This window comes from Chlorocebus sabaeus, chromosome 26, assembly GCF_047675955.1.
Source record: "Chlorocebus sabaeus isolate Y175 chromosome 26, mChlSab1.0.hap1, whole genome shotgun sequence".
Classification (NCBI taxonomy): Eukaryota; Metazoa; Chordata; class Mammalia; order Primates; family Cercopithecidae; genus Chlorocebus; species Chlorocebus sabaeus.
The window spans coordinates 264,216-289,464 of NC_132929.1; the positions used below are offsets into that span (position 1 = coordinate 264,216).

Here is a 25,249-nt window from a genome sequence, read left to right on the forward strand (position 1 = left end):
GTCTCCCGCCGGTCCAGGCGTCGTCTCCCGCCGGTGCAGGCGTCCGTCTCCCGCCGGTGCAGGCGTCTGTCTCCGTGTGTCTCCCGCCGGTGCAGACATCTGTCTCCGTGTGTCTCCCGCCAGTGCAGGCGTCGTCTCCCGCCAGTGCAGGCGTCCGTCTCCCGCTGGTCCAGGCGTCGTCTCCCGCCGGTGCAGGCGTCCGTCTCCCGCCGGTGCAGGCGTCTGTCTCCGTGTGTCTCCCGCCGGTGCAGACATCTGTCTCCGTGTGTCTCCCGCCAGTGCAGGCGTCGTCTCCCGCCAGTGCAGGCGTCCGTCTCCCGCTGGTCCAGGCGTCGTCTCCCGCCGGTGCAGGCGTCCGTCTCCCGCCGGTGCAGGCGTCTGTCTCCGTGTGTCTCCCGCCGGTGCAGACATCTGTCTCCGTGTGTCTCCCGCCGGTGCAGGCGTCCGTCTCCCGCTGGTCCAGGCATCTGTCTCTGGCGTCACAGCATGTCTTGCTCATCATTGCCCTAACATGACTCGATTCCCGACGTGGCACGTTTCCTACCTTGCTCCTCCTCTTCAGCATGTTCCCTCCTCGGGGCTCTTTGCCCTGTTCTGGGATTGGTTTGCCGCATGCCCTGGCAAAGCGTTTGGCTTGTGCATGGGAGCGGCACTGCATCTGCAGAGCTGCCTGGGGAGGCCCTTCCTATGTTGTTTCCCAAAGTGGTCTCTTGTCTTCAGGTCTCTGGTAGCTTTGCAAAGGCAGAGTTGTGTTTAGGAAGAACAGGGATAGGGTGGCCTGTACACAGCTCAGGGCATTGCTGTCAGACTGCCAGGCCTCTGGGGACTGAGCCTCTGGACCAGCCGCCTCACACCAGCCTGTGCAGTGAAAGAGAATGTGTTGGCTCACGTCAGGGGAGTCCCAGGTCAGGCATGACATGCCTGGGAGCTGACAGCCTCCATCAGACATGCTTCTTCAGCTCCCCCCATCCCTGTACTCCTAGGCAGACCTGTTCCAGGTGGTTTCAAAGAGGGACTGTAGCAGCCCCAGGCCTTCATTGTCCCGGCCACCCACAGGCTTGGCGGGGACCCCAAGTAGCATCCCCTCCCATGCTCCACTCCCCACTGTGTGAGGGGCACAAGATGGAGAACCCACCAGCGTCTCAGGCCAGCAAGGAGCCAGTGTCCAGGGTGGCCTTGCTTTAAGGATATGTTCCCCAAATAATTGTGAATTGTTAAAAGCCAGATATGTTAGGAAGCATCTCTTTAACTATAATCTCTCATTATGAATTTTAAATATTTATTTATTTATTTATTTATTTATTTATTTTTTTTTTGAGGCGGAGTTTCGCTCTGTCGCCCAGGCTGGAGTGCAGTGGCCGGATCTCAGCTCACTGCAAGCTCCGCCTCCCGGGTTCACGCCATTCTCCTGCCTCAGCCTCCCGAGTAGCTGGGACTACAGGCGCCCGCCACCTCGCCCGGCTAGATTTTTTTTGTATTTTTTAGTAGAGACGGGGTTTCACCGGGTTAGCCAGGATGGTCTTGATCTCCTGACCTCGTGATCCGCCCGTCTCGGCCTCCCAAAGTGCTGGGATTACAGGCTTGAGCCACCGCGCCCGGCCATGAATTTTAAATATTTAATGTGGGAATATTCCATTCATGGGCAACTTTTCCTGAACTTACAGCATAAGGCTGTATCTTAGTCCGTTCTGCTATCTTAGTCTGCTTAGTCCATTTTGTGTTGCTGTAGCAGTGCCTGAGACTGAGTAATTTATAAAGAAAAGGAGTTTATTTGGCTCATGACTCTGGAGGCTGGGAAGTCCAAGACCAGGCAGCCCATCTGTCAGGGTCACATGCTGCTTCAGCTCCTGGGGACACAGAAGGGGACGTGGGTGTTGCAGAGAGAACAAACATGAGAGGCAGCCTTGCTTACAACAACTGCTCTCACAGGAACTCATCCATTCCCACAAAAACTAATCCAGTTGTGGGAGAACTGACCCAATCTTGCAGGAAATCCATCACCTCTCAAACAGACCACCTTCCAACACTGCTACATTGGCAATTACATTTCACCATGAGTTTTGGCAGGGACAAACCACATCCAAACCATAGCCTCTGTGTACGGCCAAGCCTGAGGATGCCTGTCTGGTCACTGGCCTCAGGTCCGGGAGGTGAGACCCGAGCTTTCCGAATGGGAGGCAGCCGTGTGGAATCGATTTAGATAGTGTCAGGGAGCCCTTAGGACTGCTTTCTCTTCTGTCCAGCTGCCCTTTTTGGAAATAAGATAAAGTGTCAAAAGCTTTTCTTTACATCAACATTTCTTTTTTTTTTTTTTTTTAAGATTGGAGTTTCGCTCTCGTTGCTTAGGCTGGAGTGCAGTGGCACAATCTTGACTCACCGCAACCTCCACCTCCTGGGTTCAAGTGATTCTCCTGCCTTAGTCTCCCAAGTAGCTGGGATTGCAGTCATGCACCACCACGGGCCCGGCTAATTTTGTATTTTTAGTAGAGACAGAGTTTCTTCATGTTATCAGGCTAGTGATCTGCCCACCTCACAGAGTGGCCGTGAGTTGGTAATTGTAGTGGGTGATGGGGGTTGGGTGTAGACAAAACAGAGTGGCCATGAGTTGGTAACTCCCGACCTTAGGTGATCTGCCCGCCTCGGCCTCCCAAAGTGCTGGGATTACAGGCATGAGCCACCGCGCCCGGCCTGACATTCTTTACATACACAAACTCTTGTGGTTCTGTATTTATGTCTATCCCAGGACTCATGGACATAAATAATTATAGAACCACAAGAGTTTGAAGCAGGCAGGATGCAATTTCCTGGGACAATCTCTTAGCTTAAAGGCACCGTTTCTGTGCATTGCCATGGCAACAGTTGGCCCTCTGTTGGCTTCTGGATGGAGTGTGAAGCTGCATTAGAAACTTAGGGAAAGAGAAGCGGAACAGATGGCGTCTGGCCGGCGTCTGGCACTGGATTGACGTTGATGAGTATGGAAAAGTCTGCTTTTCTTCCTCTTGGTCTTAGTTTTGCCATCATCTCTGGGAGTTCCTCAGAAGTTAAAATCTCATTGTCAGTATTTCTTGATTTTTCCAATAGCTGTTTCTTTGTTTAATCATTTCTTTTACTCCTGTGGAGCTTTAAGATTTCAGCATGGCTGTAGGGTAGGAGGCACTGAAGGCCCCACCATCTTCTGCCTGCTCCATGGGGTGGTGAACGCACTGTGGTCTGAAGAGGCCCTTCCTGCTGGCCTGAGAGCCCTCACCTCTAAAGATGAACAGCAGTTGCTCTATTTTTGACCATCTTTGGGTTCATGGTGGATTTGGGGGGTTCTGCTGTCCTCATGATCCTGGAGGTACATTTTCTGTCTATATATGCGTTATTCTGGAGAATGGACCTTGTGTGGTTTTTATTACCCCTGTAAAGGAGTTTGTGACCTGAGAGTAGGCTCAGCGTGATGGCCCAGAACTTTGCTTTGGGTTCTGTGGGGAAGGAGTGGATGTGGACACCAGGACGGGCCTCCCCTACTCCTTCCATCTCCCGTGTTGTTTGCAGAAGACGCCCTTCCTTCGGTCAGTGTGATGGGATCTTGTCATAAACTGTGGTTCTGAAGAGCCTGGTGGCAAATTAGCAGGGAAGGATGGGGCGAGAGCTATTAGACTGGTAAATCCTGGAAAACAGAGCACGCATTCAACATTGGGTCTTATGTGTGTCTACATCTACATTAATTAAATGTAACTAAAATTAAAATTCAGTTCCTCAAGTGCACAAGCCACATTCCGAGTACGTAATAGGCATGCATGGCCGGCGGCTGCCGGAATGGACAGGACAGACGTAAGCATTTCCATCATCCCAGAGAAATCTCTTGACAGGCTACCTAATTTTATGCTAAAAGGCAAAGAGGTTCTTTGTTTTCAGCACGAGATCTCTCTCTGTGGCAAGATACCCTTCCTAGCGTGACCTTCTTTTTCTCTGTTCCAGTCTTTAGAAGAAGTGTGTGACTTGCTGCACGCGGCTCCCTTCCAGAACATCTTGCCGCGAGTCCATGTGAAAGGTGAGCCTGCTGACCCCACCAGGGAGTCCAGACTGCCCTGTCGGGATGGTGCCCGCTCTGCAGCCGGAGAGCCTAACGGCCAGTGCAGATTGTAGGTTTGGTGCCTGTTCAGTCATACCCAGGGGTAATGAGGGGTGTACAGAACCTGGTTAAATAAGATTGAGAAATAGAGCTGCAATGATATGATGTCTTAGAATTGCTTCCAAATATTAATAGCATGGGAGCAGGGGAGTTGGATGTAGAAGAAATAGAGTGGCCGTGACTTGGTAACTGTAGTGGCTGATGGGGGTTGGGTGTAGAGGAAACAGAGTGGCCGTGAGTTGGTAACTGTAGTGGCTGATGGGGGTTGGGTGTAGAGGAAACAGAGTGGCCGTGAGTTGGTAACTGTAGTGGGTGATGGGCACAGAGGCTCATTGTGCTGTTTTCTGCTTTCAGTTACATTTGGAATGTTCAATAAATGAAAAGTGAATATTGAGCAAAAAATCGGTCCAGCTAGTTTGAATTAAAATATTAAATGAGCCAGTTCTGTAAAATAATTTCCAAAGAGAATCTGTATCCATATTAACATAAAAATCTTTTGTTTTTTAAACAAATTTAAACCTTTGCAATTACCGTTTCATACAAAGGAGCAGAATAAAGTATTTTTTCTACTGCAGAGGGGGAGAGACTTGATGCCAAAATGAAAAGACTGGAATCCAAGTATGCCCCGCTGCATCTTGTCCCACTGATCGAAAGACTGGGGACCCCTCAGGTAACGTGTGCCATGAGGGCTGAGGCTGTTGCAAGCTGGGCATCCATGCCAGGCCAGGTGGCCCGGGTGGGAGCCAGACCGGAAGGCATCGTGAAGTTGAGTGGCTGCGCGGCCGCTCAGGCCTCAGTGTTGCAAGTGGGGCGCATACCTGGACTGCTTCCCGGGGTGGTGGGGGGTTCAGATGAGCTAACGCCTGGAAAGGGCTTAGCACATCAGCTGGCACGTAAGACTTACACAGAAGATGTCACTTTCACTGTCCAGCCCTTCGTGAAGGCGGCTTTCCCACAGGTGTTATTTTAGGCCACGAGGCCAGGTGTCAGGGTAGAGTTCTACAGCGATCCAGCTGCGTATGCTAAGTCAGGGCTTCTCAGCCATTTGGACCAGGTAACTCGATGGTGGGCACTTGGGCCTCCTATGCATTGCAGGATGTTTGCAGCATCCCTGGCTTCCACACTAGAGGCCAGTAGGCCCAACTCCACCCAAAACATTTTCCCAAGGCTGGGTGCTGTGGTTCATTCCTGTCTTCCCAGCACTTTGGGAGGCCAAGACAGGAGTTCAAGACCAGCCTGGGCAATGTGGCGAAACTCCGTCTCTACAGAAAGTACAAATATTATCCAGGCGTGGTGGCATACGCCTGGTCGCTTGAGCCAGGGAAGTCAAGGCTGCAGTGACCTGTGGTTGTGCCACTGCACTCCAACCTAGGCAGCAGAGCAAGACCCTGTCTCAAAAGAAAAAAGACATAGAGGATATGGAGTAGCTGGATGCCTGGAGGCCCACAACATTCCACCGCTTGTCCTTTCTGCAGCAAATTGCCATCGCGAGAGAGGGGGACCTGCTGACAAAGGAGCGCCTCTGCTGTGGCCTGTCCATGTTTGAGGTCATCCTGACACGGATCCGGAGCTTTCTGGATGACCCCATCTGGCGCGGGCCTCTGCCCAGCAATGGGGTCATGCATGTTGACGAGTGTGTGGAGTTTCACAGACTGTGGAGTGCCATGCAGTTTGTCTACTGCATTCCTGTGGGGACACACGAGTTCACAGTCGAGTAAGTGTGTGCTCAGAGCAGGACAAAGCCCCAGGGGAGGGGAGGGGCTTAGGGCAGGGGCCAGGTGTTAGGCTAACAAGCGGCCAGCCATGCTCAGGAAGTGGACCAGAAACTCACTGAGCTGCTTTTAAGCCTCCTATAGTGGGAATTCTTACTTGATGCCAAGGAGCTGGCTCAGGACTTTAGTATTCAGGGAGTCTCTGAACCCACGGCAATTGTATGCACGTGGACGTTCATTTTTCTAGGTGGGAGGTCTGTAAAGTCATTCATCACAGAGGGGATATGATCTAAAAAGGGTTAGGAAGCAGCACACCAGAAGAGCCCAAAAAGGATATCTACCAAAACCAGGGAACAGCCACCTGCTGCCCGGCATTCTCTTCCTGGCTGTGGAAGGTGACTGTGGGCACAGACAGTAATAGTCATGCAGATGGCTTGGTCACTGACATCTGGAGACAGACTCAGAAAAGACTTAACGGATCACTCACCCCCCATTGTTTCTGCTACTTGTTCTAGGCAGTGCTTCGGTGATGGGCTACACTGGGCCGGCTGTATGATCATCGTACTTCTTGGGCAGCAGCGGCGTTTTGCTGTGCTGGATTTCTGCTACCATCTCCTTAAAGTCCAGAAACATGATGGCAAAGATGAGATTATTAAAAATGTGGTATGTGGATGAAAATCTCCCACCATCTGTGGACCTTTTGCAAAAGCGTACTTTCTCTGTGTTGTAAGTTCTTGTTCCTGGGAATGTTTTTCACCCTAGTACATAAGGTGCCACCAACAGAAACTTCCTTTTCGTTCCCAAAATGAATCGAAATCTAATTGGCCAGTAAAGCAGTGTTCCATTTTCCTTCTCAAGGTACTTAGATTTACTTCCAGTCTTACAGAATCTGCATTGTCAGAATATTGGCAACTATTCCAGTCTTCGGGCTCCCTAGAAGTCAACGTGTGCTTTCTTGGCCTTTTGTCTTTGTCGCTTTATGGATTCCTCATAGTTGAATTCTGGAAAATACTCAGCCATTATCTTTTGAAATATTTTAGCCTCCCTTCCATTCTCCCTGTTCTTGCCATTCACGACTTCAGTTAGACATATGTTAGACCTTCTCATTCTATTCTCCACATCCCTGTTGTATTAGTTTTTTTTTTTTTTTTTTTTTTTGAGACAGAGTTTCACTCTTGTTGCCCAGGCTGGAGTGCAATGGCGCGATCTCGGCTCACTGCAACCTCCGCCTCCTGGGTTCAAGCAATTCTCCTGCCTCAACCTCCTGAGTAGCTGGGATTACAGGTGCCCACCACCATGCCCGGCTAATTTTTGTATTTTTAGTAGAGACAGGGTTTCACCATGTTGGCCAAGCTGATCTCCAACTCCTGACATGAAGTGATCCTCCCATCTCCCAAAGTGCTGGGATTACAGGTGTGAGCCACTGCGCACAGCCCTGTTGTATTAGTTTTCTATTGCTTCCATAACAACAAATCACCACAGGCTTGGCAGTTTAAACACCACTGATTATCTCACAGTTCTCTAAGTCAGATGCCTGGGTTCAGCCAGGCCCAGCTGGGTCCTCTGCTCAATCTCATGAAGCCAGTGTCCGAGGTGCTGTGTTCAGCCTGGAGGCCTTCAGGCTTATGCAGTTGGCTGAATTATTCCTTGGCAGTTCTAGGACTGGGTCCCCCTTCCTTCTCATGCTTTCCAAGTGACCCCCTCCAGCAATGGTGGGTTGGGCAGTCTCAGCCTCTAGTCTTCTGCCACGTCTCTCCTGCCTCCAGCCAGAGAACATTCCCTGATCATGATTATATTGAGCCCACTGGACAACCCCAGACACTCTCCCTGTCCTGTCCTACAGTCCACAGTCTTAGCCACACCTGCCCAGGCCACGTGGTGTGGAGGCAGTGCAGTCACAGGCTCCAGGTCATGGGCCTCTCTCAGGGGCCGTTCTACCTCCAACTCCTCCATTTCCGGGGCTCCCAGAGCTGTATCCAGAGTACTGTCTTCACGTGTCTTAGTTAACTCGTTTACTTCAGCTCTAATGTGCTGAGCTTTTACTCTGAAAAAATTATTAGTTCACTTTTTAAAGTTCAGTTAGGTTCTTCTTCAAATCTTCTTGGTAACTGAGTTTGTCTTAACTGAATTTTTTCCATCTCTTATTTCTTTATCCAGTTCATATATTCTATATTCTGCATGTTTTCCTTCTAGTATCTGAAGGTCTTGGAGGTATTTAAAACTTTGCTGTTTCCTTGTGTGTTGGGTTATTTGGGAGTCTTTATTTAATTGGACTTAATTTAGATTGCTTTCCCTCCAACATGTGCATTTGCATCTGCCCATCTCTAGGGGCTGCTGGCAACTCAGGGCCACTTTAGCCGAATTGGAGGTTCCTGGCTTTTTTGGAGTCTCTGGTGTGGTCCCACTTGCTTATGCCTGGGCCGCTCCTCACCCCACTGCTGCTGTTGGCATGTGCCCCCGAGGAGGCCCTGGCTTCCCCCTTACCACCTGCATAGGCAGAACCAGCAATGCTTTTCAAAGTTTTTTGTTTGTGTGTACGTACGTTCTTTATTCCTGTTGTAGGAGGGTCTGTCAGAGTACTCCATCACAGTATTATTTCCAGACTGGAAGTCTAAAACCTGTGTTAGTTGATTGACCTTTCTCCACTGACCACATCATCTTCATCTGGACATCCCCAGCTTTGAGCAGACAGTAGATTCTTAATTGCTGATGTGGAAGGAACAGGCCTATCAGTTGTGCATATGAATGAATCTACAGCAGCAAGAAGCCAACAGAGGGATTCTAAATTCAAAATATATTCATCCATCCAACCGTTGCATTAAAGAGATGGTATGTGACTGGGAGAGCTGGTTCATACCTGTAATCCCAGCAGTTTGGGAGGCTGAGGCAGAGGAGGATTGCTTGAGCTCAGGAGTTCAAGACCATCCTGGACAACATAGTAAGACCTTGTCCTTACAAAAATAATTTTAAAAAGTAGCTGTGTGTGGTGGTACACGCCTGTGGTCCCAGCTGCTCAGGAGGCTGAGGTGGGAGGATCTCTTGAGGCTACAGTAAGCCATGATCATGCCACTGCACTCCAGCTTGGACGTCAGAGTGAGACCCTATCTTAAAAAAAAACAAAAAGAACACTATGTGTGTCAATTCCATTTGCTACTATTTTTCTGAGAAAATATAAGAAGCCTGACATTTTGAAACACGAAGAATGAATGTTCAAGTGTTAATAGTAAAACATCTCAATTTTCATGGTTGTAGCCTTTGAAGAAGATGGTGGAGAGAATTCGCAAGTTCCAGATTCTCAATGACGAGATCATCACCATCCTGGATAAGTACCTGAAGTCGGGCGACGGCGAGGGCACACCAGTGGAGCATGTGCGATGCTTCCAGCCGCCCATCCACCAGTCCCTCGCCAGCAGCTGAGGGCACGCACTGCACTCCGTAACTCAACGTGGCATGCCTTTCTCTCCATCAACTATTGAGTGAGATTTTTAGGGACTATTTTTCAGTATCTCTGTACCTGTTAAAGGGGGTGCTTTTCAATCTAAAAGCTTAATTTTATAAAATTGACTTATTTTTCTAGACTAAATTGTATATGCTTTTGGTAATTAGGAACTCAGAATACTGGCTGCTGATTGTTGCCATCACATTCTTACAAAATTGTTTTTCTATGGGATGTTCTGGCAGCTCTCTCAAAATGCTGCTGTGTTCGTTCATTCACTCATTCCATAAGAAACTTAATACCAGCAAATGTATTGAACCCCTTGCCAGTTACCATTAACTGTAACTATTTAGCTTTTGTTTAGGGATCTTTCTGATGGCCTTTTATGAGCAGTCTTAGTTCTAAGTCATTGTTCCCATCCCTTTTTTGTGTCAGTGTTTCAGAAAATAGTGAACTTGATTCCTCTGCTTCCACTAAATCCAGTTGTGACAAAATCTAACGTGAGATCAGATCGAAAGGTTATAGAAATAAAACTAATGAGATCTATTTGCGTTGGTTTACTTACTATAATCCTCTGCTGCTGGACTTGGCAAGGAATTCTGATTACCCTGAGCTCACATAGCAGGCCAGCTCGGATGTAGGTCACCTCCAGGGCAGAGGTGGGATGGGACCGTGACACCATCTCATACACCACTCACCTCACCAGCACAGATTTAGTTGTATATTTAGGGTTCTGCAGATAAATAAGGTGTAAAATGGCCGTGGTGGCTGCTCCAGTCTGGATATGAAGAGGCTACTCAGTGCCTCTCTGTTACCTGTGCCTGTGACCTGGCGGAGGCCAGCACTGTGGGAGGGGGAGATCAGCCAGGCCCAGTGAGTGCTGCGCGAAGGGGCCAGGAGCCTTGAGTCCAGCCTTCAGCTGTCCCTGATCCACAGGGCTCGCATGGCTGGAGCTGGTCCACACGATCTGTCAGAATGAAAAACAATCGGTCTCGACTACCAGTAGAGCCATGAACATGTTTGAGAAACCGAAGCCATATTTTAAAGTATTAAGGTAATGAGGTTCTGAAAATCCTAACTGAATGGAGAAAAATGTTATGCCTGTTTATTGTAAATGAATATTACAGATAATCACAAGTCCAGCATGATGAACTGAACTCACTTTATGTTGTAGCCTGGCAGGCATTTTACGTTTGGAGTATTGCAACCTTCATCAATTTTAAAATTTTCTATGGTTGCCAAGTTGCCATAAAAAGCGGGCCTCGCCTACTTTTCCGTCGGCCTTTGGAAACTGTCCAGAAGCATATGATGCACGGCACAGAAAAGTAGTAAGTGTATGAACCATCCTGTTGTACTGCCAAACCCAAGTGACATGAAGCTTAACAGAACTATTCTTTCTTTATAAAAAGTTCCCTAAAAGTGCTTTTGGTGATGTGAATTAATAACCCTGGGGCCAGCATTCTGCTGCAGATTTAGAGGTGGTAGCTGTGCTCATCTTAGAAACTAGAGAATAGGATAAAAAAGTACTGTAATTTAATTACCAAGTTTTATAAGGCTTAATTTTATGCCAAATATAAAATGTAATACTTTAGGTATAAGACAATCTCAAGTGCTATAAAATGTTAAATAAGAATTTATTAACCTATGCATGTTCAACGAGGTCTCTATCCTCAAGCGGGAGAAAACTGGTTCTTTTATGCACAAAGCACAGATGTAGGTACAGTATATAAACAGATCTATAATACATCTGTAGCATTAAATGACATGGGAGGAGGCAGTTAGGAAAAAAAAAAATCTAAAACAGCTCCTTAGAAGGCCAATAATAAAGCTGGAAAAAAGGGAGTTTCCATGCAGCCAGTGGTGAGCTGCATGGGATACCAGCACCACTGGCCTGGGGGGCTCTCGGGGGTGATGGCTTGCACTGGCACACCACTGAGTCACCTCCAGGCAGGAGCCACAGGCTGGAACAGGCAAACACTTTCTTCCCATCACCCAGGTGGAAATTAATTTTGCCAATACTTTTTTTTTAAAGGCCAATGGTTATGAGTGGGGATAGGTTCATCAGACCTTTTTTATCATTCTACCTTTTCTGCATATGTTTGCAATTTTCCATCAACTTCTTCATAAACCTTTTCTAGAAACCAAAATATGTAGTAGCCCAAAGGAGCTCTTAAGCAAAGTACTTGGTACAAAGAGACCATATGTTATAAACATTTTAAGTTTGTTCTAAGCATTCAGACTTAGAAAAGAACTTCATTTCAACTTTTTATTATAACGTGAGCTAAATTTAAGAAATAACCCTAGTCTTCTATTTCCCAGAGCTGTTCAAAGTCCAAATGACAATATAACTCATTATGAAAATATACTGAAAAGTACAAGAGCTGATGTAAAATGGTAGTCAAGGTTCCAGGCATCATGGGATTAGGATAACTAAAGAACAAACCCAGCCAGGCTACAGCAGCAGGCAGGATGCGCTGGCTCGATGAGGTGCTAAGAAGGCCGTCGAGTGCACACAGGAAGCCGGATTCACGGGGATCGTCTCAACCTGAGAGTCCTTCCTTGGCATGATTTCCGCCCTTTTTTTTATTTTGTAAGTTTCCTTCATTCAGTAACTTAGTTTTCCCATATTTCAAAAAATAAAACCAATCATCAAACAGGAGCCACTTTTATAGGTAAGGTAAATCACAGGATAATGTATTGGGATAACTGTTCTTTTTTAAAATAAAAAAGCCTTATATGTTCAGGGATTGATGGAGTGGGGATGACAAATGCACATTTCAGACTTCCATCACGAATGAAAAAATAAAGCATTTTTATAGACTTAAAACTGTCATTAGTGCATTCAGATTTTGGAGAAGGAATGAAAATGTAAAATAATTCCACAACAATACAATATTAATAGAAATCGTCATGTGCTGAGGTCATTTTAGTGAGCTACCATTGTTTAAATAGAAGTAATTTCTTGGTCCTAATTAGTGAAATCTTTAAAAAGATTGCCTTTAAAGAACATTATTTGAGGACAATGTTTTTTTAGACACATTCTGATACTCAAATTCACTTCATAACAATCACAGATTAACCTTTAATGACACCTTTCTTAAAAAGCTGTCAGATTTCCATTTCTTCGGGAGACATTTTCACCAGTGTGTTGTTCGATTCCACAGGTTAAGCTTTCTTCATTATTATTAAGAACTTCATACATATTAGAGAGACTGCCATTCACTGCTTTCTCGTCTTTTCGAAAAGATACAGGCAGACTTGCTAGACTAAAGCTGACGTCTTTAAAGGCATGCAACAAGAATATCCCCACAATGATTGTAAAGAAGCCGCTCAAAGTACCAATGACATCGTCACCGGGCATATCTTGCCACTCTTTAAAAAGAATAGCTGAGCAAGTTAAAACTGATGTTGTAAAGAATACATAATATATTGGAGTCACAATGGAAGTGTTGAATATATCCAGGGCCCTGTTCAGGTAATTAATCTGTGTGCTCACGCAGACGATGAGGCCCAGCAGCAGAACCCAGGCCAGGGGATGCCGCAGCACCGGCTTTCCAGCAAACAGCTCCTTGAGAGCAATGCCCAGGCCCTTCACACAGGACACTGAAAAGGCGCCGATCACAGAGCAGATTGTTATGTACACAAGAATGTTTGTCTGTCCATGGCGAGGACCCACTGCGAAGATTAGTATCAAGGCCACAATGACCACAAGGGTTGCAAAGACCACAAAACCTAGAGGAGGCAAAGAAAAGTGACATGAGTCAAATGGTTGGCTGTTCGTAAACACAGAATGCAAAACAAAATGTAATAAACTCTACAGGGAGAAAAGGTATGGCCTGGAAATAAAAAATCAGCTTTATTTTGCTGCCTGAGCGAAGCGCAACCACAAAAATTTACATAGATGGACACACCGGAAGATGAATGTGAGCTTCACATTCATAAACTCTCACACCCCCAACACTGTTGCAGCAGCATTTTATGCCAACTTCAGGCAGGAGGGACAGTGGGATCAGAACAGAGACAGAAACTAGGGAGGAGAAATCATGAGGTGGCCTTGAATGTTCAAAAATTTATAGATGCTTTAAAAACAAAACAAGAGTTCTTCATCAAGTTTTCTCTAAAAGGGGTAAACTTTTTTTTTTAATTTGCGGACAACTGCTGGAGTAACCAGCAAGTCAACTGGCGAACCTGAAAGATACTATTGGGGTTCTGGTTGAATATGGAGAATTAAAGCCAGCATGAAAATTGCCAGTAACTGTGTATCACTGTGGGCCGGGCATTTTTCTCAGCAGTTTGCACTCAACTACCCTGTGTCACAGATACTACCATTTGCATCCTCGAATGAGGGAACTGAGGCCTAGGTAAGTCACATGAATTTATTCTTCCTTCCTCAAATTCCACTAATAAAATACACAGTAATAGGATTTTTAAAGGCACAAATACACAAAATTAAGAACAAAAGGCCAGGTGCAGTGGCTCACGCCTGTAATCCCAGCACTCTGGGAGGCTGAGGATGGTGGATCACCCAAGGTCAGGAGTTCGACGCCAGCCTGGCCAACATGGCGAAACCCCAACTCTACTGAAAATACAAAAATTAGCTAGGCGTGGTGGCAGGTGCCTGTAATCCCAGCTACTTGGGAGGCTGAGACAGGAGAATCGCTCAAACCTGGAAGGTGGAAGTTGCAATGAGCCGAGACCATGCCACTGCACTCCAGCCTGGGCCACAGAGAGACTATCTCAAAAAAAAGAGAGGACTGAAGATAACAATCCTTCTAAGTCAGAAAGCAAAGGCTAATAACTGGTACACAGATCCAAGAAAGCTGAATCCTACACACCCACTGTGATCAAAGATTAAAAAGCTATTCAGCTTACAGCACAGAGTACCAAAAGGTACCAAGTGCCTCTGAAGTGGGGTAAAGGCAAGACTGAAAGTGAAGCCTGGCTGAAAAGTCCATTCAAGAAGCAAGGGGACTCCTGCCCAGTTCTGGGAGACTGTCCCTCCCGTGCCACAGAGTTCTGGGAAGCTGAGGTAAACCATGCCTCCAGGTTACCCTTCCCCACAATCAACCCCAGGATGCCCACAGCCAGCCATCAAACAGGAAGCTTTTCTGCTGGAGATCTGACCAGCCCAACTTTGACATAAAAGGAGACATCAGGCCGGGCGCAGTGGCTCACGCCTGTAATCCCAGCACTTCGGGAGGCCGAGGCAGGCGGATCACAAGGTCAGGAGATTGAGACCATCCTGGCTAACACGGTGAAACCCCGTCTCTACTAAAAATACAAAAAACTAGCCGGGCGAGGTGGCGGGCGCCTGTAGTCCCAGCTACTCGGGAGGCTGAGGCAGGAGAATGGCGTGAACCCGGGAGGCGGAGCTTGCAGCGAGCCGAGATCGCACCACTGCACTCCAGCCTGGGCGGCAGAGCAAGACTCCGTCTCAAAAAAAAAAAAAAGCCAAAGACCACCAGGAGAGAAGCCAAAACAAACAGAAAAGGGCAAAGTCTGTTTCTCCCATGTGGACAGAGGAAAACTTCAAAATAACCATCCCCCAAAAAACAAGAAAATTATTAATATCCTCAGAAAAACAAGAAAAACTATTAATATCCTCAGAGAAACAATGAAACAGACTAACCTGGCACCCCAAATACCTACAAACAGTGAATCTACAACAACAAAAAAAACCCAAACAAACAAGAAAGATTTATTTGAGGGAATCAAAGAACCATCAAAGTAGCCAAGACTTAAGGGGCCAAAATTCAGAGAAAAAGAGAAAAATCAGCCCAGCACTCACCTCTGCCTTCTCCCTTGGGGCAACTACTAATGCAAGGGGTGAGATGGCGTAAAGGCCAGTCAGCACCGGCCTAAGCTTATGGGGACTTGGTAAAAACAAGGTGGACAGTCAGCACCGGCCTAAGCTTAGGGGACTATTAGGTAAAAACAAGGTGGATTTTGGGGCTGCCTAAGCATCTGGAACTGAATGGACCAAGACCCAGAAAGGAGGGAACTATAGAGCAGTGAGCCCAAATGTCTGTGCATTTCGCCTTACGGTGCTTTCTGGCACACAAGCTGCACAGCCAAGGTCAGAGAAGCCAAATGGAAAGCCTGGCCAGGAGGCCACAGGACTAAGCAGGGATTTCGGCGTCTCAGGGTACTGAGGAGCAGACCCTGGAGCTCTCAGTTTCTCAGCTGGCAGGGCCCAAACCAGTATCTGAAGCTATCAGTTGAGAGCCAAAGGGCTATGAACAAGAATAAAGGCAAACTGAGCCAGATGCGGTGGCTTGTGCCTGTAATCCCAGCCCTTTGGGAGGCCGAGGCAGATGGATCACTTGAGCCCAGGAGCTCGAGACCAGCCTGGCCAACCTGACAAAACCCTGTCTCTACCAAAAAAGACACAAAAATTAGGCCAGGCACAGTGGCACATGCCTGCCATTGCAACTACCTGGGAGGTTGAAGCAGGAGAATCACCTGAACCTGGAAGGCAGAGGTTGCAATGAGCTGAGATTGCACCACTGTGCTCTAGGCCTGACAGCGAGACTCCATCTTAAAAAAAAAAAAAATAGCCAGATGTGGGGGCACACACCTGTAGTCCCAGCTACTCAGAAGGCTGAGGCGGGAGGATCGCTTGAGCCCAAGAGGCAGAGGATGCAGTGAGCCATGATCACACCACCGCACTCCAGCCTGGGCGACAGAGTGAGATCCTGTCGCAAAAAAAAAAAAAAAAAAAAAAAAAATGAAGGCAAACTAGAAAGAAACCAGGCCCAACAAAGCTTAGAACAACACCTTCAGGGTAAAGGTGAGCTACTGTATTCTTTTCTGCCTACCAGAAGAAATTGATGTTCTCTCTGAAGGAAGAAAAACGTCACTTAAAACCTCTACACCTTCTAATATCCTATGTCCAGCATTCAATTAAAAAATGCCAACACAAAACCAAATGCCTAAAAGCCAAACACCACCACAGAAGCAGGCCCACAAAGAATTCTAAAATTAAAGTTAGCAAAGACTTTAAAATAACTAGGAATCAAAGAACAGAGGCAAGAAACTCTTAGAAATTAACAATATAATCGCAGAAATGAAAACTCAGAAGGGCTGGAAGAAAAAACTAAGAAAATCTCCCCAAAGACAGAGCAAAACAAAACGGTAAAATGAGGAAAAGAAAACAAGAAAATTAATGATCTAGGTCAAGAACCCAATAAACAGATGAATAAGAATCTCACAGAGAAAACAAGAATATCAAAGGAATATTCAATTCAGTTCCCAAGAGTCAGACATAAATTTTCACATCAGGCCAGGCATGGTGGCTCATGCCTGTAATCCCAGCACTCTGGGAGGCCGAGGGCAGGTGGATTACCTGAGGTCAGGAATTCCAGACCAGCCTGGCCGACCTGGTCGCCTCTACTAAAAATACAAAAATTAGCTGGGCATGGTGGCGGGCACCTGTAATCCCAACTACTTGGGAGGCCGAGGCAGGGGAATCACTTGAACCCAGGAGGGAGGCGGAGGTTGCAGTGAGGCAGCAGTTAGTTAGCAGTGAGCCGAGATCACGCCATTGCACTCCAGCCTGAGAGACAGAGCAAAACTCTGTCTCAAAAACAAAAAAAGAGGCCCATCAGGCAGGGTGCAGTGGCTCACGCCTGTAATCCCAACACTCTGGGAGGCTAACGTGGGCGGATCACTTGTGGCCAGGAGTTCAAGACCAACCTGGCCAACATGGTAAAACCTTGTTTCTATCAAACAAACAAAAAAAATTAGCCAAGCATGGTGGCACATGCCTGTAGTCCCAGCTACTTGGGAGGCTGAGGTGGGAGAATCACTTGAGCTAGGGAGGAAGAAGTTGCAGTTAGCCGAGATCACACCACTGCGTTCCAGCCTGGGCAACACAGCAAGACCCTGTCTCAAAATAAAATGAACCATCAGGCACCCAGCACAATGGACAAAAATGGACCCATCTGTGGGCATGTCAGTGGGAAATTTCACACACTGTGGGGAAAGAGAACATCCTACATGCTTCCAAAAACAACAAATTGGTCGCATATAAAAGATAACGGATAAACTGTTCAATTTCTCAACAGCAACATCAGAAATGAGAAGACAAAGGTGGTCACAATAGGTTAAAAACATTTTGAGATAAACAAGGTGTCAAAAAATCTCATCTCTTCACGCCCTTTCTTGTCTCCTCTAGAGTGGCACCACCAGAATGAAGGAGCAAACACCCAGGATTCTGGAAATAAGGAATCTAAGAAAAAGCAAACTGAGGGAATCCCCAGGATGCTGCTGAAGGGAAATGCAGATAACAGCTGTGCTGGCAGCCTGGAGACACCCGCCTAGATTGAGGTCACACAGAAGGCACTGAGAGAAGTTTCCAAAAGAGATCAAACAAAGAAACACCTCTTTGTTTGAAATTACTGAGAGCAGAATAGTCAACTGGGGGAGAGTTTCATGGTACAGTGATCAATTCAAATCAAACTACACAAACAAGATAATTATTACTTCTGGAAAAACTTAAAGCATACAGGAAAGGAACAACCACCATAATAAAGATGAGAATAGAAGTTATGTATCAATGATAAGGTAAATAAATAAGCTCAATAAAACTATACAGGTGCAGTAAATAAAAGGTAAAACAGATAATGCCTAAAGCTAAGGAAGTAAGTAGAAGCAACAATATAAGCATGCTCTTGACAGAGAGTTAAAGAACAGTAAAAACACAGACTTGTGATTGACAGGAGGGAGAAGGGAACACGACGACTATTTGTTCTTCTACCACATGGAACAACTGCTCTCTCCTTAGGTGCTCATTAAATTTTGATTAACGTAAAAACTAAGGTGGCTCTCGCCTGTAATCCCAGCACTTCGGGAGGCCAAGGCGGGCGGATCACAAGGTCAGGAGATCGAGACCATCCTGGCTAACATGGTGAAACCCCGTCTCTACTTAAAATACAAAAAAACATTTGCTGGGAGTGGTGGCAGCGCCTGTAGTCCCAGCTACTCGGGAGGCTGAGGCAGGAGAATGGCAGGAACCTGGGAGGCGGAGCTTGCAGTGAGCTGAGATCCGGCCACTGCACTCCAGCCTGGGTGGCAGAGCGAGACTCCGTCTCAAAAAAATAAAAAACTAAGTTAAAAAGTAAAATACAGTAAGACTAATGAGACTTTTTTCTTACCTGGATCACCCAGCTTGTGAGACATTTCATTTAAAGTCTCAATCTCCTCTTCCTTTGGAGCATGAATGACCATAACTGTAGATCCTAGAATACTTAGCAAACACCCAATTTTCCCATGAAGATTAAGTCTTTCATTTAGAAAGTATGAAGAAAGAATGGCACTAAAATGGGGAGGAAAAAAATTGGAGAACTTTAAAATAATCAGCTACTTTTCTTTTTCAAGTATCAGTAAAACTCATAATTTAAATCACTGAACTCAAACTAACACTGAGCTTATGAAGATTCTGGCTTTTGCCAAGGAAAAAAAAAATGTACATTTCATCATAAAATGTAAACATTTCGGCCGGGCACGGTGGCTCAAGCCTGTAATCCCAGCACTTTGGGAGGCCGAGACGGGCGGATCACAAGGTCAGGAGATCAAGACCATCCTGGCTAACACAGTGAAACCCTGTCTCTACTAAAAAATACAAAAAATTAGCCGGGTGACGTGGCGGGCACCTGTAGTCCCAGCTACTCGGGAGGCTGAGGCAGGAGAATGGCATAAACCCGGGAGGCGGAGCTTGCAGTGAGCTGAGATCTGGCCACTGCACTCCAGCCTGGGCGACAGAGTGAGACTCCATCTCAAAAAAAAACCAAAAAAAAAGTAAACGTTTCTAGGGAATCATCTGCTTCATCATACACTACACCAGTATACTTCCCATCTTTCCACTGCAAGAAGTCAATATGAAATTTATAATAAAGAACGAATTTGTATAAATGTATATCCTAATTAAGAACCTATATCCAGACCAGGCATGGTGCCTCACGCCTGTAATCCCAGCACTTTTGGAGGCCGAGGCATGCGGATCACAAGGTCAGGAGATTGAGAGCATCCTGGCTAACACGGTGAAACCCCGTCTCTACTAAAAATACAAAACATTAGTCAGGTGTGGTGGCGGCGCCTGTAGTCTCAGCTACTCAGGAGGCTGAGGCAGGAGAATGGCCTGAACCCGGGAGGCGGAGCTTGCAGTGAGCCCAGATTGCACCACTGCACTCCAGCCTGGGCGACACAGTGAGACTCTGTCTCAAAAAAAAAAAACAAAAAACAAATCTACTCATTACCAACCAGGCCCTACCAAAGTGCACATGCACTGAATGATAAATATTGGGATAAGTGTAACTTTGAATTTCACTTATTTTTTATTTATTTATTTTTTGAGACAGAGTCTTGCTCTGTAGCCCAGGCTCGAGTGCAGTGGTATGATCTCAGCTCATTGCAACCTCTGCCTCCTGGGTTCAAGTCATTCTCCTGTGGCAGCCTCCTGAGTAGCTGGGACTACAGGTGCCCACCACCACGCCCAGCTAATTTTTGTATTTTTAGTAGACAGGATTTTACCATGTTAGTCAGGCTGGTCTCAAACTTCTGACCTTAGGTGATTCTATACCCGCCTCGGCCTCCCATAGTGCTGGGATTACAGGTGTGAGCCACCATTCCCGGCAACTTTGAATTTTATAAAACTGAAATCGAAGTAGAACTAGTACTGGCTCTGAATACAAGCAAAAGCATTTTCTCCCACAAATCAACAGCCTGCCTATGCACAGAAGTACTTTTTTAAAGCAATTACTACATAGTGTAAAAAGCAAAGTTCTCCAGGTTGTTGAAATGTAAATTGTGTTGAACACATGTAATTATATGGTACTGAATATTTTACAAACTAAGATAGTGATGACTGTTTCTACATGAAAAATGTTGTCCTTACCTTACTAGTACACTGAGAGCTCCGAGTGGAGTCACTAGCGTGGCTGGTGCAAATGCATATGCAGCAAAGTTGGCCACCTCACCAGCTCCCACTTGGAGACAGACAAAAGAAAAACTCAGATAAGAATGTATATACTCAACTTTGAAATGCCTGCATTTTATGCAATATCTATATATTATTTCAACTGTATTTAGTAACCTCCATATTTCTCCAATTTATTTATTTTTTTTGAGACGGAGTCTCACTGTGTCGCCCAGGCTGGAGTGGAGTGGTGCGATCTCAGCTCACTGCAAGTTCCGCCTCCCGAGTAGCTGGGACCACAGGTGCCCGCCACCACGCCCAGCTAATTTTTTTGTATTTTTAGTAGAGACGGGGTTTCACCGTGTCAGCCAGGATGGTCTCAATCTCCTGACCTCGTGATCTGCCCACCTCAGCCTTCCAAAGTGCTGGGATTACAGGCATGAGCCACCGCGCCCGGCCTCTCCAATTTATTAATAAGGGTTATGGGTCTGTAAATTTCCAACATTACAGTAAGAGTCCAAGTCAATTAGAAGTATTCTAGATACAACACATATCTATAAGTCTAACTGAAGAAATCTAGTTCATGCTGACATAAGGTATTTAAATAAAAATTTTAAATACTTATATCTCATGACAGTAAATAAAAGTCACTGAGAAGAAGCTGACATGAAAGTAAAAGGTACTCTCCGCCAAGTCCTTTTTACTTGCTCTTTTTAAAAATGCAAATCATGCTATATGCCAGGTACTGTTCTAGAATCAGGATATATACAGCAGGGTGCAAAACAAAGACACTGCTCTGATAAAAACTTTTTTTTTTTTTTCTGAGACAGAGTCTCGCTCTGTCACCCAGGCTGGAGTGCAGTGGTGCCATCTCGGCTCACTGCAACCTCCACCTCCCGGGGTTCAAGCGATTCTCCTGCCTCAGCCTCCCAAGTAGCTGGGATTACAGGCACATGCCAACACACCCAGCTGATTTTTGTATTCTGAATAGAGACAGGGTTTTACCATGTTCATCAGGCTGGTCTTGAATTCCTGACCTCAGGTGATCCACCTACCTGAGCCTCCCAAAGTGCTGTGATTGCAGGTGTGAGCCACGATGACCAGCCTCTCATAAACTTTTAGTGAGGGAAGACAAACCAAGCACGTGCCAAGAGGTTGAAAGTGTTATGAAGAAAAACAGTGCGGGAAAAAGAATGAAGTGCTGGTGATGAAAGGCATCCTACTATGTGTCATGGCATTAGATAGGGGCTCTCTCATAAGGAAACTTTAGAATACTGGGAAAGTATGTCCCACTAAGGAATTATCTAAATTGAAAAGCTACTGAGAAATCCTACGCAGGGCAGAGGCATGATCTCACAGACGGATCCCTCTTGACTACTGCTTTTTCCAGAACAGTTATGCCAATTTTCATTTAGCAGTGTATGAGAGCTCCCTTTCCTCCACACTCTCCCTGCTGATCTGTTAGGAGCATGGGATGACTCTGCTACGCTTTCAATTAGCATTTCCCATTTTCATTTGTTTATTAACCCTATGAAATCTTTTAGGGAAGTAGCTATTCAAGTTTTTCCTGTTTTCTCTTATTGATTTAAGGTAATTCTTTATATATTTCAGACATAATCTTTTATTGGTTAAAAATATTACAATTATCTTCATTTACACTCTACAATTTGCCTTTTTATTCTCTTGTTAAACTCTTTCAATTCCTAAAATGTCTTTTAAATACGGTTACCATTAAAATTCAATCAAGGAATTTGGCTGTAATGTCTCCAATATCTTTATATCGAGGATACTCTCTACGCTCTAATTCCTATCTAGGATTGACTTCTTAAAAAGAAAAAAAAAGCTTGGAGATAGATTTTTAATTAATTAGGAAATTATACACGTTGCTCTATTTTTTTTTAATTGAATACTCTAGAAATTACATGTATGTTTAACTTGTGAAGTCTAATGTTTTTTTGTTTTTGTTTTTGTTTTGAGACGGAGTCTCGCTCTGTCGCCCAGGCTAGAGTGCAGTGGCCAGATCTCAGCTCACTGCAAGCTCCACCTCCCGGGTTCAGGCCATTCTCCTGCCTCAGCCTCCCAAGTAGCTGGGACTACAGGCGCCCGCCACCTCACCCGGCTAGTTTTTTTGTATTTTTTAGTAGAGACAAGGTTTCACTGTGTTAGCCAGGATGGTCTCGATCTCCTCACCTCGTGATCCGCCCGTCTCGGCCTCCCAAAGTGCTGGGATTACAGGCTTGAGCCACCGTGCCCGGCCGTCTAATGTTAATATTTAGCTTTATTTCCTTCTGGATAATGCCAGAGCCTTAGAACTCTTAATCCATTTTCTCCTTTCCAATTGATTACTGTTGTGTATTTTTTAAATTTTATGCATGGATATTTTAAGTCCACGAGCCATCTCTTATGTTTATTCACTCAGATGTACTCATATACTCACCACTCTTCCCTCCTGTATTTCTAAACTTACATTTAGGTTTTTTGTTTTTGTTTTTTCTGTTTAAGACGGAGTCTCACAGCGTCACCCAGGATAGAGTGCAGTGGCGTGATCTCGGCTCACTGCAAACTCCGTGTCCTAAGTTCAAGCAATTCTCCCATTTCAGCCTCCTGAATAGCTGGGACTACAGGCACCTGCCGCCACACTCGGCTAATTTTTCTATTTTTAATAGAGACAGGGTTTCACCATATTGATCAGGCTGATCTCAAACTCCTGACCTCAGGTGTGCCTCAGCCTCCCAAGGTGCTCAGATTACAGGTGTGAGCCACCATGCCCAGCCTGAACACTCTTTTAAATTTGCTTTAGTATCATTTAATTATCAGTTTATCTAAAACATGTTTTAGTTTCATTCTTCAAGGATATTTTCCCTGAGTATTCTACTGCCAGCTACTTTTTTCTGCCCTTTGAAGCTGTATTTCCAACTGTTTTCTACTTCCAATGGTGCTGAAAACTCAGCTGTCAATCTGCTGCCCCTTTGAGGGTACTATGAGCTTTTTCTTGGACTGCTTTTAAGATATTCTGTCTATGGTTTTCATCAGTTTTACTGTGGTATGTTTACATCCAGTTTTCTTTTCACAGGTTGTGCGTGGGTTTTACGGGGCTTCTTGGATCTGTGGTTTGATAACTTTGGTCAGTTCTGGAAAATTCGTAGCCATTTTTCTCTCCAAATACTGCTTCTGATTCTGTCCCTTTTTATTGAAACTCTAACTATTTACTGAATCGTCTAAGTTCTATAACCCTCTCATGTATATTTTCCATCTTTTCTTGCTTGCTTCAATGTAGACAATCTCTTCCAAACTACCTCTGGTTAAGTCTCTCTTCAGCCATACCTAACCTATTGTTAAGTCAATTCATTCATTTTCATTAGTTTTTAATTCTATAATTTCTATTTGTTTTGTAAATCTATAATGTCACTATAGTCTAGTTTATTCTTAGAATGACAGTTCCTTGTGGTAAAAACATTTATTTTAGAGTCATGATACTTCCAATATCTGTAGTCTATGAGTCAAGTTTCTATCTGTTCCTTTTAGTAGTTTCTTAATCTCACATGCCTTAAAAAAAAAAGAGATTGATTTTTATTTTTAAAATTACTCGCTAAAACAATTTAAGGTGAGAATGGTACTGTATCTTCAACAGAGAATTTTTACTTTCTTCTGCCAGGTGCCATAAAGCACTAGCAGTTTGGGGCCAAGGCTGGCATCATCTGGTGCACACGAATTATCAGTGCATTGTCCCTGCCTCACTCCTAGCACCCAGCCTTGCCAGAGTACCAGCCCAGAGCAGGTGGTGGCTCCTACTCTTGGCAGCCCCGGACTCTGTGCTGTTAGTTCCGTTCAAAGATTCCCTTTCTCAGCTGCCTCCTCTAGAGTCTGCAGTTAACCTCTAGAGCAGAAGTATCTCTAGCTTATTCCTCTGAGCTCTAGTCCTTTCTCTCATCTCTTCTTTCTTTCGTGGAAACTGCACATTCCCTAACACTGGCCAGGTAATTTTCGACTATCATGTCACCTTCGATGCTTTTAAAAACATGGTTTGGATATTCTATCTTTCAAACTTGTTTTCAACAGAAATATTAATTCAATTAGGACGGGCGCGGTGGCTCATGCCTGTAATCCCAGCACTTCAGGAGGCCGAGGCAGGCAGATCATGAGGTCAGGAGATTGAGACCACCCTGGCTAACATGGTAAAACCCCATCTCTACTAAAAATACAAAAATTAGCCAGGCGTGGTGGCAGGTGGGCCTGCAGCCCCAGCTACTGGGGAGCCTGAGGCAGGAGAATGGCGTAAACCCAGGAGGCAGAGCTTGCAGTGAGACAAGATTGCACTACTGCACTCCAGCCTGGGCAATAGAGCGAGATTCCATCACTAAAAATAATAATAATTCAATTACCTAGTACACCATTACCATAAACACTACATATTGTTTTCTGATGTTCAAAAGTGTTATATAAACTGCTAATCTCAAGGTCACCAAGGACTTCCATATTGCTAAACTCAGTGGTCATTTTTCAATCCTAATCACACTACTCTCTGTATCTCTTGGAGATAGGGGTCTTGCTATGCTGCCCAGGCTGGTCTTGAACTCCTGGGTTCAAGGGATCCTCCCACCTCAGCCTCCCAAGCAGCTGGGATTACAGGTATGAGCCACCATGCCCAGATCTCATCATACTTACTCTACCTCAGCAACACCTGACACAATCGACCACTCTCTGTTCCATGAAGCACTTTCTTCACTTGGCTCCACAACACCAGGCTCACATCATCTCACCCTTCCACTCTGGCTGCTCCTTCTCAGCCTCTTCTCACTCCTCCTCCTGACCTCTAAACGGACCTGGTCTGCTCTCAGGTCTCCGATCTTTTTTTTTTTTTTTTTTTTTTTTTGAGACGGAGTTTTGCTCTGTCGCCCGGGCTGGAGTGCAGTGACCGGATCTCGGCTCACTGCAAGCTCCGCCTCCCGTGTTCACGCCATTCTCCTGCCTCAGCCTCCCGAGTAGCTGGGACTACAGGCGCCCGCCACCTCGCCCGGCTAGTTTTTTGTATTTTTTAGTAGAGACGGGGTTTCACCATGTTAGCCAGG

At 45.7% G+C, this 25,249-nt stretch overlaps 2 protein-coding genes across 5 annotated transcripts in view; one reads left to right on the forward strand and one right to left on the reverse strand.

The window, feature by feature from the left end:
• Window positions 1-9,811, forward strand: part of CYFIP1 (cytoplasmic FMR1 interacting protein 1) — a 115,825-nt gene extending 106,014 nt beyond the window's left edge. For both annotated transcript variants that reach the window (XM_008017294.3, XM_008017297.3), the window contains exons 27-31: window positions 3,964-4,036; window positions 4,693-4,787; window positions 5,593-5,831; window positions 6,345-6,492; window positions 9,082-9,811. In XM_008017294.3, the coding sequence (XP_008015485.1) occupies window positions 3,964-4,036; window positions 4,693-4,787; window positions 5,593-5,831; window positions 6,345-6,492; window positions 9,082-9,246 (720 nt within the window). In that variant the 3' untranslated portion in view covers window positions 9,247-9,811. The remainder of the gene's footprint in view (window positions 1-3,963; window positions 4,037-4,692; window positions 4,788-5,592; window positions 5,832-6,344; window positions 6,493-9,081) is intronic.
• Window positions 9,812-11,517: 1,706 nt separating this feature from the next.
• Window positions 11,518-25,249, reverse strand: part of NIPA2 (NIPA magnesium transporter 2) — a 35,617-nt gene continuing 21,885 nt past the window's right edge. For all 3 annotated transcript variants that reach the window (XM_037985281.2, XM_037985280.2, XM_073011971.1), the window contains 3 exons: window positions 20,160-20,250; window positions 18,421-18,581; window positions 11,518-12,997 (listed from right to left, as the gene is read on the reverse strand). In XM_037985281.2, the coding sequence (XP_037841209.1) occupies window positions 12,363-12,997; window positions 18,421-18,581; window positions 20,160-20,250 (887 nt within the window). In that variant the 3' untranslated portion in view covers window positions 11,518-12,362. The remainder of the gene's footprint in view (window positions 12,998-18,420; window positions 18,582-20,159; window positions 20,251-25,249) is intronic.